Below are 19,507 nucleotides of genomic sequence, written 5' to 3'. Positions count from 1 at the left end.
GGCTATATAAACGACACACTTACTAGAATCTTCGCACAAAGCAAGACAGTACATTATAATATTATACAGACACTATAGTGAAGTTAGGTTAAGTTTCAAATCTTTTAACAAAATGGCTCGTACGAAACAAACAGCGCGGAAATCCACAGGAGGAAAGGCCCCGCGAAAGCAGTTGGCCACAAAAGCAGCACGGAAGAGCGCCCCGGCAACCGGCGGAGTGAAGAAACCCCACAGATACAGGCCGGGCACGGTCGCACTTCGAGAAATAAGAAGATACCAGAAGAGCACAGAACTCCTTGTTAGAAAGCTGCCTTTCCAACGACTCGTTCGTGAGATCGCTCAAGATTTTAAAACTGACTTGAGGTTCCAGAGTTCGGCCGTGGCGGCTCTACAAGAAGCGAGTGAAGCGTATCTAGTAGCACTGTTCGAAGACACGAATTTGTGCGCTATCCACGCTAAGCGCGTCACGATTATGCCGAAAGATATCCAGCTAGCGAGGAGGGTTAGGGGAGAACGTGCGTGAAGATCAAATAGCTGCTAATGTAAATATAAACTAATATTTCATAGCTTTAATTAAAAACCGCAATAGATGTCATATATTAAAGAAAAAGTGACGAAGCCCTCCAGTGGCGAAGGCCGGATTCATAGCTTTTATAAATAATTCCTTGTAAAGTAAAGTAAATCATTTATTTTCATTTAATGTGGTTAACCATATGGTTAATAAATATTTAAGTAAGAAGTGAATCTCTGACAAAGCCCTTTTCAGGGCTGCAAAATTTCGTTGTTTCTCTAGCGTCAATCAATCGATCAACTTAAGGATGACTCACGTTAGACCGGGCCGTGACCGGGCCGGCGCTTACTTTTCTATGACATGACAGGTGATCACGTGATGCTTTCCATAGAAAACGAAGCGCCGGAAGCTCCGGCCTCGTCACGGCCCGGTCTAACGTGAGTCATCCTTTATTCTTTCTAAATTGTTTATTAGCAGACCAAATATACCTATAATTTAAGAAATTGAGCTCATGCGCGATACCTACATGATCACTGTCCGGTAACACTGACGTACGCAACCGATTTTACGACGGCGCACACTCCGCACAGCGCTCGCCGAATCGACGTATAAAGCGAGGTTTAGACTAGCAAGAATTTGCATGCAATTTTCATTACATTACGGTATCTGATCAAACTTTTGAATGCATTTTACCTCAGTAGTCGGCAATGTAACGTAAATTGCATGCAAGTTCTTGCTAGTCTAAACCTCGGATAACAATTAACGAAGCCAAGCAAACGCATATGTGATGTGACATTCTTTTACGTCCACTGATTACGTTGTTTTCCGAGTAAAATATCTAACTCAAAAAGTTAAACATTGTTTTTTTTTGTACATATAATGTAGAACGTAGGTATATATTTTTTAAGGCTATTTCCGTAATAAAACCATTTTTGACATACATATAGTCACATGTTGCATTTACAAATTTTACCAAGGGTACGGTAACCGACAAGGGAGATCTATATAGTCGCATTTTTATGAAAGTACGACCGTCCAATAGGCTAGATGACAAATTTTCATTAATGGTATCAATCGATCAGGTTTATTTTTAGGATCAAATGTCTATATGGGACCCATGCATTAAAGCAATACAAAAGTCAGAAATGGCAGTCAAAGTCCGACAGTCGTACTTCCGCGCGAAACGCTCCTAACAAAGTGAACGTGACGTCAAGATCACTGAAAGCCCGTCTTGAATGTATGGACAAAACAAGAAAATTGCGTTTTTGTCGGTGAAATATTGCGTTTATGTATAGGTAGTTGCGATACAAATTTTTTTAGGATAAAATGTAAGGAATCGAATGATTCGAATGGTACCCTTTATTTTTTCCTTTTTGGAAGTTAAAAAATTACTTAAATTTTGAAACTCAACTCCTGTATTTTTGTATTATTTCCATATATTATTTTAATATGTACATTATTGTGATAAATGGCTCATTTGCTATCTATGTTACTAGATTTTGTTATAAAATTCAACATATGTCATCATCCCTATTGAAAATTGGCGTTGTTACTTTTTCTTACATTACCTTTACTGTGCAATTATGTGCAGTTCTCATAAAAATTGCAACTGGAAATACTGGAATGCACCAGTATTTGCGTTTCTTGACGGAACATTTCGATTAACGATCGTGTTATAGAAACAATGAAGATGTTCTGTCCTGAAAAGGACATTTTTCGTTACTAATTTATCAGGCAAAATTAAATTAAATTGATTATTACTTAAAATTATTCATATATTATTCTTCACTCGAATTCTCTCCACATTTAAACGCTTCTCAATTTTTTTTTCTTTAATCTTCAATCTCACGGCACTAACGCCGGTGTCTTCGTTTCACTAGAAACTTGTCGGACTAAGATCAAACAATAATCAGGCAATCTTCAATCTTCTTGCGCTCCCGCTTTAACGGTCTTCTTCGGCAGCAGCTCTTGATGGATGGAAGGCAGCACACCGCCTTCAGAGATAACGATGCCAGCCTGGAGTTTCCGGAGCTCATCATCATTCTTCACTGCTAGCAGGATATGGCGCGGCGATATACGACTTCTATTATTATCTTGGGCCGCTTGCGCTGCTAAGTCCATTATCTCAGTAGACAAATACTCAGCAACCCCAGCGAGATATACAGAGGCACCAATGCCGACTTTCCTCGAATAGTTCCCGCTTTTCAGTATTCGAAGTATGCGGCCTACGGGGAAAATGAGCCCAGCCTTCGAAGAGCGGGTCTTGTTTTTCTTCTGTGAGTCCATGGTGGGCGGATGACTGAACGCCAGCGTTTGGCGGAATGTTACAAAATCAAAGTCAGGCAACTAGTGGGTGGACGACGCAGTATATCGACATCGACTGTGACCAATGGGGAAAGGTTGTGAAAAACCAAAGAGGATATAATAAGATAGAGCGGTACTGTCATAGTAAATTTTGTAGCCACTTTAAATTCACTGCCATCTATCGACATACTTTAAAACTAAAAATGATTTGTTCACATTTTTCGTACCTACACGAATTCAAACCGATACAATCATAAAAGTTTTTTTCAAACGTTTTGTTTTTGACACAAATTTCTATCGCCGACGGTACTGTGGTCTTTAAATAATCATCTGCTACCTACATCCTCGAGATTTAGGTAAAACTGTAAATGTAGATGTTAGTATTAGTTAAACTAGCTAAAAAATCTAGGGGCAAAGAGCAATAGGGCTGGTTTTTGTCCGGCCGACTCTAATTTCTGTTATAAAAAAAAACAACCTCGAGATGATAATACCAAATCAAAACTTAATAAAATTAATGAGGTTGTGATATTTTGAACACACATTCCTATATTTAGTGCAATCTTCGGTCTAAATCATCAGATTGCGTCCCATGGATTTCTCAAATCGTCGGACTTACGTTTTTTTTACCAGAGTTATACATAAAGTTATTATTTTATCTACCACTTATAATGTCTATAATACTAATAATATCTACCTACCCTTACCATCATAACATTTTACCCTACATGAATCTATAACCTATCTGTATCTTTATAGTAAGTATTTATATTATTTGTATTTTTATATTTATCCCAAATAGTTCTAAGCTACCCTCCGGCCCGGGGTGCCACAGAAAACCAGCGCTGTGGTATCTATTTATACCAGAGCATATGCTGAGTGGCGTCCTTTTGTAGCCACTATAGCGGCGCCAAAATTTGTTGTTATTCATTAACCCTTACCTTACTCCTTTTTCTATAACTACCATTGTACCTAGCTTTAAGTGTTTAGTGAGTAAGTTCTTTTTTGTAACTGAGGTGGCGCTGTTTGTAGAAGGTCTTTACAATAAATGTCTTTTCTTTCTTTCTTTCAGATTAGCTCGATGTTTAGGATTACATTGTCAAATTTCAGCTTATTCGGGTACTAAAAAGTGGTCGAAATATGGTAAGCAAAATTGGTACTAACTTGGGTACGTAATCTTATGTAGGGTTAGGCAACTCAGTTAATAACTTAGTTTTAGTTTTATACCTATATTTATTTATTTATTTACCTAATATACTGATTTTGCAAGTAAAATAGAGATTAAAAAAAAATGCAAATTCAAGGTCATAACTTTATATTACTGAAGTGAGTAAACATTTTATCGTGTTGCACTTAAATGACTAGGTAAAGTTATTTACGATACAAGTGCGGAAAAGAGGAAATTCGAAACGAGTGGCGATAAATTAAAACACGACCGCAGGGAGTGTTTTAAATCGACACGAGTTGCGAATTACCTATTCGCACGTGTAACGTACAACGTTTTACAGTACATATGGCCCTTTAAACTTTCGACATATGCACGAAAAGTGCTCTTTTCCGCACTAGTGCGAGAAAGTAGCACCATATGTACTGTAAAATACACATTGCATTAGTATATACGTAGAATTTCTATTATTTATAAACAAAAACGTAAGCTTAAAAACATTTGAGGTCTAACTACGAGTAAAAACTGTAGGTATAGATAATAGTATATTTTATTGTAAAGATAAATATATAAGCGGAGCCGTGTTGCATAATAAACTACAACTAATATTACAAGCGGAACTCCTATTCTAATTTCACATAGAAAGGAGTTCCGCTTGTAATATTGATTTTGAGTCCTTCGTTACGCTCAAGATTTATAGAATCTTTCGCTTACGGGGGTCGGGACTCAAAATCAACACTCGCAAGAAAAACTAACTTTCCTCTCTTGTTGCACAATAGTTATTTGTGCAACAAGAGAGGAAAGTTGCTGAGGTGAAAACAATTATTTCGTTGTCTTGTTTCTGACTCCGTCACGCTTTTATTTTTTCACCTCAGCAGCTCGAACAAGCCTTCTTTCGTCACTCCAGGGAGTGAAACAAAGTAGCTTTTTAATTTAGTGAACTGCCGCTTCATACTTTTATAACAATTTTTTTACTCTGTATTATTATGTGTAATTCGAAATACATTTTAACTTTTAATATGTTCTCACTACTGAGGTGAAAAATTATGTGTGCAACACGAGAGCATAGTTATTTTACATCTCGTGTCGAGTGATTCTAAGTTAGAATCTTTCGCTCTTTCGGGACTCAAAACAAACACTCGCAAGAAAAACCAACTTTCCTCTCTTGTTGCACAAATAACTATTTCACCTCAGCAGCTCGAACAAGCCTACTTTCGTGTTCCCCGGAGTGAGGAAAGTGCGATTTTCCTCACTCCAAGGAGTGAAGAAAGTCGACTTTCCTCACTCCAGGGAGTGAAACAAAGTAGCTTTTTAATTTAGTGAAGGCCATGAACTGCCACTTCATACTTTGATTACATTTTTTTAATTTTTTTTTGTTTCTCTGAATTATTCTGTGTAATTCGAAATACATTTTAACCTTTAATATGTTCTCACTACTGAGGTGAAAAATTATGCGTGCAACACGAGAGCAAAATTATTTTACATCTCGTGTTTTTAAGTCCCTCGCTACGCTCAAGATTCTAACTTAGAATCACTCGCTTCGCTCGTGATTAAATTATAGAACCTTTCACTTACTCGGGACTCAAAATCAACACTCGCAAGAAAAATCAACTCCTCTCTTGTTGCACAATAGTTATTTACGATACAAGTGCGGAAAAGAGGAAATTCGAAACGAGTGTAGATAAATTAAAACACGACCGCAGGGAGTGTTTTAAATCGACACGAGTTGCGAATTACCTATTCGCACGTGTATCGTACAACGTTTTACAGTACATATGGCCCTTTAAACTTTCGACATATGCACGAAAAGTGCTATTTGACGCACTAGTGCGAGAAAGTAGCAACATATGTACTGTAAATAATTATTTCGTTGTCTTGTTTCTGACTCCGTCACGCTTTTATTTTTGTCTTTTATTAAAATAGATAAAAAAAGTTGAGTGCGCGTCCCTATTAAAGATGAAAATTCCGGAAAAAATCAATTTTTTTTTCGGGAATTTTGCAAAATTTCGTTTTTTTCGGTTTTTTTCCAGTTCTATTCAGAAAAATTAAATACGTCACACACAATGCCACTGATGAGTGGTGACAGTGTCAATGACACAAACAAACACATTAGACATGCAACCTTAACCTACCTATTTAAATTCCTAATTAAGTATATTGAAAAATACATTGTTGTTTGAAATTTTGAAATTTTCCCGCAATTTTCCCAGTTTTTTTAACGCTAGTCCCTATACATGCCACCAGGCGGGCACCTCTCTCACGCACACAGCCTTAATGGTTGACGATGACGTCAGTCTGCATCTGCTGTGGCGGAGTATTAAACAGGAGCATGGGGTCGAGCATTTGTTGAGGACCGAGTGAAGATTGCTCGAGCAGGTTGTCTTGGAGAAGCATCTCCACGTTCAAACCTGTCAGGTCCTGGGTGGATATGAAATTAACATTATTAAACCTTTGCCTTTGCAAATCAACAGTCATAGTTTTGCTGACCGTACATTCCAATTCTTTTGAAACCTAGCGTCCTTCAGAAAACATTAAATAAACTATAATGGTGACCCTACACGAAGGATCACCTAGGTACTTCCAAGTTTATGTGGGGGTATATTTAAAATGAGGAAATTAACATTCCGTTCAATAGGGGTTATTACTGCAATGTTCTGCCACCAGAGTGCAGCACTAGCCTCTTTAGTAAACCAGAGTAACTTATACATACTGTACCTTTAACAGGTTTTTGACGAGTTTTCAGAGATAATAAAATATGGCATTGATGCATCAAGGCGGTTTGTTTACAGAGGATCTACCGGGAAACGCGAATCCGAAATTTCGCTATCTGCCTCTTTATCGCTCGAATGTGCAAGAGTGACAGAGATGCTAAATAACAAAATTTAGATTTTCTTGCTTCGCGATAGACCCTCAGCTTGTGGTAGTGGCGCCCCCTGCGCAGTTTCGCGTAATATTCCCTATTTGGAAGTGAAAATCTAAGCAACAAAAGTAAACATCTTTGTTAACACTAGCTTGTGATTGTGGTTATATCAGCACTTACATATTAAATGTATCCCACTGTCTTAATAATCATAGTGATTGCGCTGCGTGTATTTAAATAGTTATTGGTTGTACAAGGGGGTAAAGTTGTTGTTTAACCTCTCGAGCTAATATTGATACCCGAGCAAGCGAAAGATTCCAAAATTGAACCACGAGCGTAGCGAGTGGTTCCAAAAATGTTGACCGTTGCAAGGGTTTCAAGGCACGAGGGTTAAACAAATTTTGCCACCGAGTGAAACACAAAAATTTTCACTACACCAACACAAGAAAAATACTAATTGTACTCGTAAAATATCAAACAAAATCAAAGCAAATCGATTCAAAATGAATGTTATTAAATATTTATCATTCAAAATCATCATTTAAAAGTCAATTCTACCAGCAAACATAAGAAAACAACTCAAAATTTGCATTTGATTACTTTGCCTCACATGTGAATAAAATGCAACTTTCTTATCAGTTCTTGCTGTTTTTAAACAATCAAGAGTCTTTACCAGCTGGTGTGGTGAAAATGATTTTAAGCAATCAATTAACCGAATACGTAAATTCTAGGTGGCAACACCACGGCCCCACGGGGCGCGGGGGTAATTTATTAGGGAGTGCAAATCGGTTATTTTGACAAAATCTCATAAGCATAACCTATTATTAGAAACTTAAATAACCGGTGACGGTTATTTTTTATTTATGACTAAAATTCTATGAATTGATCTTCTGATCCTGCCTTTTTTGGCTGTGACGCCTTTTGACTATAATTATTGGTCATTCGTGTACTTTTAAAACGAAAATATACCAAATTGAGTTCTTTCTTTTGTGTGTTTTATTAAAAAACGAAGACATACTCACATTCCCTAATACTGTACCTTTATTTTAGTATTTTTTTAATTACTTGATTGTAAATTTATCATTTTTTGTCGGAAATAACCGTAACCGATTACAACCGATTATCGGTTATTTTTCGGGCATAATCGTAACCGCAACCGGTTACGAAGTTTGGCCGGTTTTTGCATCCCCTAGTAATTATCTCCATTCTCCAGTGGGCACAGCATGATTCCATTTTTATCGCCTGTTACTATGCACATCACTTTCGCACTTACATACTGGGTAGAACGTGACAGGCATGGTGACAAGCGATAAAATAAAATAAAACCGGACAAGTGCGAGTCGGACTCGCCCACCGAAGGTTCCGCACTTTTTAGTATTTGTTACTATAGCGGCAACAGAAATACATCATTTGTGAAAGTTTCAACTCTCTAGCTGTCACGGTTCATGAGATACAGCCTGGTGACAGACAGACAGTGGAGTCTTAGTAATAGGGTCTCGTTTTTACCCTTTGGGTACGGAACCCTAAAAATGCGACAGTGCTACCGCCGCAGGTTTTAAACTTTACCGATGACAATTAAATTTATTGTAAAATTTATTAATATAATAAATTCTTTTTTTTTTAGTTAGATATTTGCATGAAACAACGTATTTTAATTGGCATGTGTATACCTAATTTCAAATTTGTATGCCTGTCGGTGAGGCATAGCGTTTTATATCACATATATCACACTCGCTCAGTAAATGTGGAATTGCACGCAGGCTTAGTGGGAACTATAGAAAAAGCGTTTTCCCTAGGGAGTTATGAAGTTTCTAGTATTATAATTAACAGTTTTTTGACTTTATACTGATGAAAAACATTGTTTGTAACTCGGGGCGTAATAATATTGCAAACTCGAGTATATAAATCGCTCCGACAAGCCGTCGCGATTTAACTATACTCTCGTTTGCAATATTTAACTTACGCCCCATGTTGCACAATGTACTATTTTGTGCTGACCAACACTCTGCTACCTATGTTTACAAATAAATCATTTGAGTTTGAGTTTGATGAAGGTGATGAACAAAAAGTAATCTATAAACTAAAACATTAACACGCAGAAAACATTGTAAATAGTGTAAATACATACATAAATACATATAATCACGCCTATTTCCCGGAGGGGTAGGCAGAGACCACGGATTTCCACTTGCTACGATCCTGACATACCTCTTTCGCTTCCTTCACTTTCATAACATTGCTCATACACGCTCGCCGGTTTAGGGTGCTCTTGACCTGGCCTTTCTTTAGGATTTCCCCGATCTGATCAGAGAAAGTCCGCCGAGGTCTGCCCCTTCCAACTCCCGTTTCTACCTCTCCCTTATACACTCTCTTTGTTAGCCTTCTTTCACTCATTCTTTCCACGTGTCCAAACCATCTCAACATACCTTTCTCAATTTTTGTCACTACATCTTCGCTCAGTCCACACTTTTCCCTTATCACACTGTTCCGAATTCTATCTTGTAATATCACCACACACACTTCTCAACGCTCTCATTTTCACTGCATTCACAATTCCAATACATAGGTAGGTAATATAGATTTAAGTAAACACATATTGTACGCCTTAAGGCAAATTATAGTGATTCCACTAAAATACATGTCATCACCTTTCGGTAACAACCTCTAATTATGCAATAAATGATTATCTTATCTTATCTTAAAATAGATGTCATATATTTAAGAAAAAGAATTAATGTACCTGTACTTGTGACGGTGCTCCGTCATAGCGGGTGCTCCTGGCGATGCCGCGACCGCGCCGTGCGTACGGCATGTACGGCATTTCCGCTATAAATAAAATAAAATAAAATAAAATTCATTTAAAATTTATTTTAATGTATTGTTTCTATGAAACAATACATTAAAATAAATTTTAAAATGTATGTATGTAAATGTATTGTTTCTATGAAACAATACATTATTATTAAGCTAAGAATAGATTTAAAAGTGGAAAAAATATTCAATTATTATTGATTTATAAATTATTATTGATTTAGACTATGAGGGGTTAGACAAATTAGAATATTTAAACTTGGCGGAGCTGTGGATGCGGGCGTCCAGGATTATGAGTAAATACAATATCGAATGAAATAAAAGGAACCTTAAGTTTAGTCTGAAATTTAAAGTTTATAAAACAAGCGAAACCGTCAACGGCATCTAGCCGAGAATAGGCCAAAGGTGGTAGCGCCATTTATACGAGAATCAATTTTTAGGGTTCCGTACCCAAAGGATAAAAACGGGACCCTATTACTAAGACTCCGCTGTCCGTCTGTCTGTCACCAGGCTGTATTTCACGAACCGTGATAGCTAGACACTTGAAATTTTCACAGATGATGTATTTCTGTTGCCGCTATAACAACAAATACTAAAAAGTACGGAACCCTCGGTGCGCGAGTCCGACTCGCACCTGGCCGGTTTTATCCTTAGACGTCATTCATATTATACGGAGTTACGTAGATCTTTGCTGATATATATAGGTAGTGTTACCAGCAGCGTAGTTGGTGTGGTGGTTGTCCGGCGCAGGCGCAGGCGCAGGCGCAGGCGCAGGCGCAGGTGCAGGCGCGTGCGCACGCGCAGGTCTCGTCCAGCGCACGGGCCGGCGCGCCGCGTCCAGCAGCGCGAGCGCGCGCGCGCTGTCCGGCACCACGTGCCGCGCGCCCTAAACAATACCAATGAGGATATAATAAGATAGAGCGGTACTGTCATAGTAAATTTTGTAACCACTGTAAATTCACTGCCATCTATCGACATACTTTTAAACTAAAAATGAAGATTTATAAAAATACGTTAATATGTATTTAAATATGGATAAATGATTTTTTTATTTGTATTAATTATTTTTATATGATTTTGACCCATGTTCTTTCACTGGTATGCGTTAAAATTATAAATAACAAACGAAACAGTCAACGCCCTCTATACGAGAGTTGGCCAAAACTAGTGGCGCCATCTGATCGAGAATCAAATTTTCGTGATTTTCGAGGCACGTTTTTTCCTTAGACTGTATCCATCTATTACGGAGTTATATCTATCTTTGACAATACACAACACTATCTTACAATACAATACATAATCGCACGATCAGGACAACTGCTAACGCAACGGTAAATTTATATCAACGAAAATGAGGTAAATCTAACTGAAGTTATCAGTACTACATATAAGTTAAGCTTATTGTAACAGTAATAAATTAGAATTAAATTAAAGAATCCGGAAATAATTACATATTTAATTAGTTAAGTACAACAATTTTGTCAAACATTCATCGATTTGTATTCCAAGATATAAAGACGAAATGAAATGGAAAAAAAATCTTAGAGATTATTACAATCAGTAAATAAATAAATTAATAATTTAGTGAACTATGATTTTCATTCGTAAATAATAGAGGATATCTCAAAATAAACAAAAACCACAGCCTACATACTAATGAGACCCTACCATCCCATACATTAAAATGCGAACGCCTAAAAGCGCATCGTTACTAGATGGCGTCACTGAAAATGCGCTGTTGCCTATCATGGAGACCAGATGGCGCTAAGTGTCACATCCGAAACTCCTAACGACATCTATACATCTTCATTGAAAGTTATCTAGACATATGTCGCTTTATAGTGTATTTAATTATGCATAAACATACCTTGGGGAAGGAAACCTTAGTGATTTCAAGAACACTCTCCCGGGCGATATTGTTCAAGGCGAGCGCGTCCATCACCTGCTCCGAGCTGGGATCCAGGCCCGACACCTACCGACGAAATAAGTTCTTATAACATTTAAAACTTTCGCGTTTTGAACACACATTAAATCACATTTAAAACCGGGCAACTTGGGGACCAGTGATCCAAAAGTTAAAGGGATCTATCTTCGGATGTGTGCGCGGATGTTGTAAGTGTTGCGTGTCAGACTATTGACAATAATTAACATTTATGAGTAGTGGGTGGTTTGAAAATGTGATGTCTACCCTAAACTCTAAATACACTTATCGTCGGGTAGTCACACAAATTTCTGTTTAGGCATTTTGCTGGGACGTCAGTTAGCCGCGACCACGACCAGTGAAACCTGTGTCGAAACGTCGGTAAATAAAGGTAACAAAATAAATTCGCGATAGACCCGGTTTTAAATGTGATGAAATTAGTTTTTGGCAAAAATTTCATTCGTCTTAAAACCCTCGCAACGCTCAAGATTCCATGTTTCGAATTTTGGAATCATTCGCTTGCTCGGGTATCAATATTAGGACGAGAGGTTTAACAACAACTTTGCCCCTTGTACAACCAATAACTATTTAAATACACGCAGCGCAATCACTATGATTATTAAGACAGTGGGATACATTTAATATGTAAGTGCTGATATAACCACAATCACAAGCTAGTGTTAACAAAGATGTTTACTTTTGTTGCTTAGATTTTCACTTCCAAATAGGGAATATTACGCGAAACTGCGCAGGGGGCGCCACTACCACAAGCTGAGGGTCTATCGCGAAGCAAGAAAATCTAAATTTTGTTATTTAGCATCTCTGTCACTCTTGCACATTCGAGCGATAAAGAGGCAGATAGCGAAATTTCGGATTCGCGTTTCCCGGTAGGTCCTCTGTAAACAAACCGCCTTGATGCATCAATATTTGTCCTTCTTGAAGTACATTGGGTGAGGTGACAGTAAGTAACCTCTATGACAGCTAGATGTAGCGGGTGCTTGAGTCTCGAGTGCGTGTTGAGGTCGGAGCGGATCCGGAAACGCTTCGGGCAGCGCGCGCAGCCCCACGCTCGGACGCCCGTGTGGATCAAACGGTGGTTACGCATCGCCGTTGCTCTACAGACAGACGAACAAACGTATAAACTTATTAGTAACAAAGAGGATATAATAGGATAGAGCGGTACTGTCATAGTAAATTTTGTAACCACAGTAAATTCACTGCCATCTATCGACACACGATTAAAACTAAAAATGAAGATGTATAAAATACCATAAAATGTATTCATATATGGATGTTTTTTTTTATTTGCATTAATTATTTTTATATAATTTTGACCCATGTTCTTTCACTAATATGCGTTAAAATTGTTAAATAACAAACGAAAGCATCAACGCCATCTATCCGAGAGTAGGCCAAAGGTAGTAGCGCCATCTGTACGAGAATCAAATTTTCTTGATTTTCGAGGCACGTCTTTTCCTTAGACTGTATCCATCTATTACAGAGTTATATCTATCTTTGTTAGTAATTTGGAACGGGACCATTGAAATTATTCCCACGCAGTTTATTATCGTCGCTTGTATTTCCCTTGCCACGCAGTTCGCACATAGTTAATTATGTACATATGCTGAAATGCTTTTGGTACTACCAGGACCGCAGGCATACGATGCAGTTATCACACTCACCTTCTAAAAGCTACCCCACACACGTCGCACGGAAACGGCCGTTCACCGGTGTGGATCCTGTGAGCAAACAAGTAAAATGATTTTTTTTTATAAATAGTACTTAATAGCCTTCAACTACTTATCTTTAGATAAGTGGACCGCGAGTCATTTATTAAGTACAATAATTGTGTACTTTATATAGGACATACCTGGAGCGCTCAGTATAAGCACAAATGCGGCGCGTAAATAGTGTGTTTGCATAATTATGTTGCATGTGTGTCACCCCGTGTACTTTCTAAAGAACAACAGTTGTGTACTATATGTAGGACTTATCTGGAGTGCTCAATGAGCATACACGCAGCGCGAAACGCTTTTTGCACATATTCCAGATGTCACCGCGTGTCCTTTCTAAAGTAGGTGCAAAGGCTAGTGTAGTAGTGTATATGTAGGATATATCTAGAGTGCTCAATGAGCATGTACGCAGCGCGAAACGCTTATTTGCACATATTCCAAGTGTGACCACTCCTTTCTAAAGTACAATACATAATTGTATACTCCATATAATATCGGACATACCTGGAGTGCTCAGTAAGCATGGATGCCGTGCGGAAGGCGTGTCCACAGACGGTGCAGGTGTGTGATCGTGTGGCCGGATACTGCGTATCTTGCCCATGGACCTCTCTGAAGGACATTATACATTATTTATAAACAACATACAAATATGGTCGCTTTATGCAAACTAGTATTTATATTTATAATTGTAAACTAACAATATATACAATTACCATAACCATATTAACTCCATGATTTTTGTATTTTGGAATTCCTTGTTTGTGACTAGCGAAACATAATGTCGAGCACAGATTTTTAAATTGATTTTACAATTTTGCTGGCCTCTGGTCTTGTTGCATAATAAACATAATTTCGACCACAGATTTTTAAATTGATTTTACAATTTTGCTGGCCTCCTTGTCATTGATGAACAGCTGCCAGATGTCCAGATTTATTAATAACAAAGGTACGTGGTTCACCTGATGGTACCCAATCGGTTGTCAAAGATACGAAGGGTTGCAACCCCAGAGGTGTCCTGAAATCCCAACTTTTCAAAACCTGTACACTTCTAAACCGAAATAAATGTCATATACTTAGAAAAACCGGCCGAGTGCGAGTCGGACGCGCGCACGAAGGGTTCCGTACCATTACGCAAAAAACGGCAAAATCACGTTTGTTGTATGGGAGCCCCACAAATATTTATTTTATTCTGTTTTTAGTATTTGTTGTTATAGCGGCAACAGAAATACATTTGTGAAAATTTCAACTGTCTAGCTATCACGGTTCATGAGATACAGCCTGGTGACAGACGGACAGAAAGACAGACAGACAGCGGAGTCTTAGTAATAGGGTCCCGTTTTATCCTTTAGGTACGGAACCCTAAAAAGTGACCAAGGCCTATTGGATATGCTTGGAAAAATCCGACCTATGCCGCCGTGGCCAGAGTGGTCGAGGGGCTTAGGCACCTGCCGCTATAGCATATGACGCTGATTCGATTCCAGCCCTGGGCATTGGAGACCTTGGTCACTTTTTCTTAGTACATATATGGCATTTATTTCGGTATATAATTCATCTAGTAGTGTTTCTACTTGAAATAACACAAATTAAAATATTTTCAATAAATACTTTAATTTGTTTTAACAGTACTGTGCACTCCAGTTTTGAAGTAAGAATAAGAATTATTTATTAGCACAAAAAGAACATGAAACATTGATTCATTTAGACGAACAGAATTGTGCTAAAAGGTCCTCACTCAGCTTGATGTCCCGAAGTGAATCCTAGGACACACTACGTGACGCTGATTTTCAGTGAAGCGATAAAACTAGAACTAAAACTAACTAGGTAGCAGAAATTAGTTCAAAATTAAGTAAGTAACAAAAACATAAGGATCAATGCATATCCATACTAATATAATAAATGCGAAAGTGTGTCTGTCTGTCTGTTACCTCTTTACGCTTAAACCGCTGAACGGATTCAGTTTAAATTTGGCATAGAGATAGTTTAAGTCTAGAAGAAGGACAAGAGGGTGAACAGAGGGATGGAAATGAGAAAGTATCATAGTATAAGTATGAAACGGGCAGAAAGTTACTTGAGATGGTGTGACAGCAGGTTGGCGGGAAAGCTGAGACCGCAGTGCGTGCAGGCTGCTCGCGCGCCGTCTGCGTGCGCCTGCCCACTCACACCTGAAATACATCCATTATAACACATCTCTCTCTCTCTCTCTCTCTCTCTCTCATGTACGACGTTCGGCGTCAGCATCGTACATAGACATAGTATATACAAGTAGGTAGACGCGCCACCGAGCGACCGGGGGTATGAGAAAGAATATTCATATTAAATTTGGGCAGCATAGGATTTTTTCTCTTTCACTTATACATTTCGGTATTTCGCCATCGCCTCCTACCTATGATGCCACCCGGTCGGTGATAAGGACAAAGCATGACACTATTTTCTCTTTCCTCTTATAGGAATCGCAATAAGACTATCTTTCTCTATCAAAGAGTGTCAGGCCCTTGGCATCGTACCATCGCCCACACTGTTATCCGACAGTTCGTAAACCTTATTACAAAAGGCATAAGGTTCACCGATGGACAATTAAGAAGTACTGGTACTGCACCGATACCGCGCCGCCAAGTGGGGAAGCGGGCTAAATGTGTTGCTGTTTGTACGTGCGCGCAAGCGAGCGTGCGTTCCTTGGACGGGTGAACCATCCTCTTCTCGTGGCGTCCACTCGGTTTAAAAACTCGTATAGTCTGCATCTTCTCAAATTTTTTCGCCAAAGACCCTAATCTGTTAAACAAAAGCCTTTGTTCCTTTTATGCGTGCGCGTGCCCATTGTTGGTGAGCGCGTGGCCATTGTTGGTGAGCGCATGCCACTCGCTGATACACAATGGGCACGCGCACGCAGAAAAGGAACAAAGGCTTTTGTTTAACAGATTAAGGTCTTTGGCGAAAAAATCATTTGAGAGGATGCAGAGTTGCAGACTATACCGTGTACGTAAGTATTACACGGAAATATTCGATAAGGGCATGTTACTCGTAAGTAGTTACGCCAAGTCTTGGGATTAGAGTGCCACCAGGCTGACTTAATAAGCCGGGGTAAAAGACGGAACAAGGCAAGATAAAGATGAGATAAATGTCATAAATGTGTCCGACATATTTTAGAAAATAAAAATATAAATTGCGAAATGTTATTGAAACTGCAGTGTCAAGACGTAATAACTTGAAAACTGATATCGTGTTCCCGAGAGAAAACTGAGTAATAATCATACGACACGAATTCTAATTTTTATTTCACAAAAAAAATATCATGTAATATTTACTATTTATCTACTTATTACTTGTTTTTATCTATTTGCTAAATAACTAAAATGAAACCTAGAAGTAACTACTAATATAATTACTGAATTCACTGAATTGACTTACCTATACATACATATATATTATACTAATATCAAGAATGAAATTTATTTTATAGTTATTATATCTATCTAAATAGATATATCTATCAACCTGATATATTGACTGAATGCTAGAAAAAAATACACGATGGCTGCTACAATGACAACGATTTAAATATTTAATATTTGTATACCTTGATTATCATTAATTGGTAATGACACGTAACTGTGCTCCTTCTTCCTATGTTTATAGAGCGCAGTTTTGTTTGGCAAAACTTCGTCGCAGTCTCGGCATGGGATTCTTCGGCAATTATACTTAATATTAATAATTTCATATAGATAGTTAAAACTCTTAAAACACATTAAGAATGAACATTTAACTTTATTTTGAAATCGTTTTCATATAAATATCACATCATCAAGCGGTATTTAGGGATAGATTTTATGTCTTTTTAGATATTTAAATGGTTTATCTGGTTGTTGTAACTTATTAACTATTGACCGTCATCCAAATTAACTGTCACCAGCACCTGTCCCACCGTCGGCGATAAACAAGAAACCAAAAGCGAGTGGCGTTGAACAAGTTTTTTTCGGTTCTGTAAAAGTAGTCGCCAACAGTGTAAACAGTCAACGATTAGCACTTAAGTATTTCCATTTTCCTTATTCGCAACATCTACACGTATATACGTTTCTTGCGCGAGAAAAGCTTATCCGTAGTCGCTGTTTTGCTGCCGGACGGACATCCTATAGTAGATTGTGTTACAAGGGAGCAAAATAACATATTTACGGCGAGGGCGTACATTGAATCCTAAACGAAGCGAAGGATTCTATAATAGAATCCCGAGAGTAAAGAGGGATTCTAAAGTAGAATCCTGAGCGTAGTGAGGGATTCAAGTGTGTTACGTCCAAGATGGAAATAATTTTGCTACCATGTGATACATACTGCTTTTCACATCATCTATGAAGTAATTATGATGTTATAAAATATTATTTAAGCTAAAAATATAATGTGCAATTTTTTTTTAATAGTAGTAGTAGTAGTAAAACTCTTTATTGTACAAAAATAAACATAAAACACGAGAAAAATGCATCATTTGTACAAAGGCGAACTTAGAAAGTAATACTTTCTTTCTAACAGAAAAGTGTTACTTTGATCCCTCCTAGCAGGGAAGAAAAACCCCTTTTTCGAATTGGTGATGTGCAAAGTTAATTTTTAACAAGCAGAAATGTCTGCGAACAATGCTATTAATAAATTTAATTTATTAAGTTGCTTAGAATAAATTTAAAAGTGGAAAAATTACTGCCTTGGGTGAGACTTGAACTCACGGCCTCTGGATCGACATCCTAAGGTTCTTACCTATAGTCGGTGTGGACAGTTTTCGTGGCTCCGTTCCCCTTTTCTGCCGGTTTGCCGTGCACCTTTTTTCTGTGGTAGGCCACGCTCCAACTGTTAATAATATTAGAGTATTACACAGTGTTAGCGCTGTGGCAACACCGCTAGCAGCGCCAACCAATGATGTGTGGAAACGTAGCCCTGCAGCCCCAAGATGCCAACATAGACGGCGGGATCGGCGTCCAACCAGAAAGCTCGATGCTAGCGCCAGAGTTTCACACATACGACGCATCTTCGGGCATCGCTGCGAGCTCATCCCTCTCTTGCAATCTAACCACCACGATAAACGCGCGTGTCCTAGACATAGAACCTATACATATAGTTATTGTACATTGTAATAAAACCCATTAAAATGGTAATTCTCAAGTGATACCTTGTATTATTTAAACAGCGCAAATAGGCGCTAACACACAGTGTTTATTTAGGGTTAGAGTCGGACTCGCGCACGAAGGTTTCCGTACCATTACGCAAAAAACGGCAAAAAAATCACGTTTTTTTTATGGGAGCCGCCCTTTATTATTAATTTTATTCTGTTTTTAGTATTTGTTGTTATAGCGGCAACAGAAATACATCATCTGTGAAAAAAGGTGTAGTGATTTCAATATAGATTCTGTAAACAATAAACAAAAAGAGCTTCTAATAATTCAAATGAAGATTTAAGGACTTTGCAAGACAATTCTTAACGCAACGCTTAAATGGCTCCTGTGATGTTGCTTATACACTACCGCTCATAACTATTTAGGCACTCGTAATTTTTTCCATACAATTGTATACAAAATCGACTTTCAGAATTATACCGCTAAGTCGCAGTTGGGCAACAGTTTTTTGTGCAGTTTACTTTTTTAATTTAACAGGCATATCGAGCTTCAAAATGATGTGCAGAATATTCGTGTACATTGCCTATTTATGAAATGGCAAGCGTAAAAAAATCCATAAATCGTTTTCCAGTACAAAATCGTTTTCTTTTGTATGAACTATTACTGATAACTATTGATGATAAGGGTTTTTTAAATCGTTGCATAAAGTAAACTCGAAATTTTAAAGCATGTCTTTGGCAACAATTTGAAGTTAAATATATTTACCTAAATAAAAAATTTATCCAACATGTAAGAGAGTAATTTGCCTGCGATCGAACAGTATGATTTTGAAGATATTTTTTGTATACAATTGTATGGTGAAAATTGCGGGTGCCTAAATACTTATGAGCGGTAGTGTAAGTTAATATAAGTGTGTTAATAAAGATCACACAAAAAGACACTTTTTAATACAGTTGCTTAAAAAGTGGTACTTTTTGTGGCTGCGTAGCGTGCGAGAAGCTCAATTTCTCGAACTAGTGCTTTTTACTTTTTAGTTCCAAACTATACTTTCGAAACGCAGTTAAAATTGAATTTAGCTTGAGCAGGTACCAGGGCCTCACTCGTTACTCCTCGGT

The 19,507-nt window shown here is 37.9% G+C and overlaps 3 protein-coding genes across 3 annotated transcripts in view; 1 reads left to right on the top strand and 2 right to left on the bottom strand.

The window, feature by feature from the left end:
- LOC134752890 (histone H3-like) overlaps window positions 1-776 on the top strand; it is a 115,691-nt gene extending 114,915 nt beyond the window's left edge. The window contains exon 2 of the mRNA XM_063688666.1: window positions 72-776. Within this exon, the coding sequence (XP_063544736.1) occupies window positions 113-523 (411 nt within the window). The 5' untranslated portion in view covers window positions 72-112 and the 3' untranslated portion in view covers window positions 524-776. The remainder of the gene's footprint in view (window positions 1-71) is intronic.
- Window positions 777-2,431: 1,655 nt separating this feature from the next.
- On the bottom strand, window positions 2,432-2,797 carry LOC134752622 (uncharacterized). The gene has a single exon (XM_063688292.1). It carries the CDS (start codon window positions 2,795-2,797, stop codon window positions 2,432-2,434), a length of 366 nt encoding a protein of 121 aa, XP_063544362.1.
- Window positions 2,798-6,248: 3,451 nt separating this feature from the next.
- Window positions 6,249-19,507, bottom strand: part of LOC134752621 (zinc finger protein 208-like) — a 39,626-nt gene continuing 26,367 nt past the window's right edge. Inside the window, exons 21-30 of the mRNA XM_063688291.1 lie at window positions 18,040-18,129; window positions 16,867-16,983; window positions 15,371-15,511; window positions 13,807-13,911; window positions 13,252-13,308; window positions 12,540-12,684; window positions 11,516-11,620; window positions 10,363-10,534; window positions 9,578-9,663; window positions 6,249-6,395 (exon numbers count right to left, since the gene is read on the bottom strand). Of these exons, the coding sequence (XP_063544361.1) occupies window positions 6,249-6,395; window positions 9,578-9,663; window positions 10,363-10,534; window positions 11,516-11,620; window positions 12,540-12,684; window positions 13,252-13,308; window positions 13,807-13,911; window positions 15,371-15,511; window positions 16,867-16,983; window positions 18,040-18,129 (1,165 nt within the window). The remainder of the gene's footprint in view (window positions 6,396-9,577; window positions 9,664-10,362; window positions 10,535-11,515; window positions 11,621-12,539; window positions 12,685-13,251; window positions 13,309-13,806; window positions 13,912-15,370; window positions 15,512-16,866; window positions 16,984-18,039; window positions 18,130-19,507) is intronic.

This window comes from Cydia strobilella, chromosome 25 (assembly GCF_947568885.1).
Source record: "Cydia strobilella chromosome 25, ilCydStro3.1, whole genome shotgun sequence".
Lineage (NCBI taxonomy): Eukaryota > Metazoa > Arthropoda > Insecta > Lepidoptera > Tortricidae > Cydia > Cydia strobilella.
This window is presented reverse-complemented; position numbering and strand designations above follow the sequence as displayed.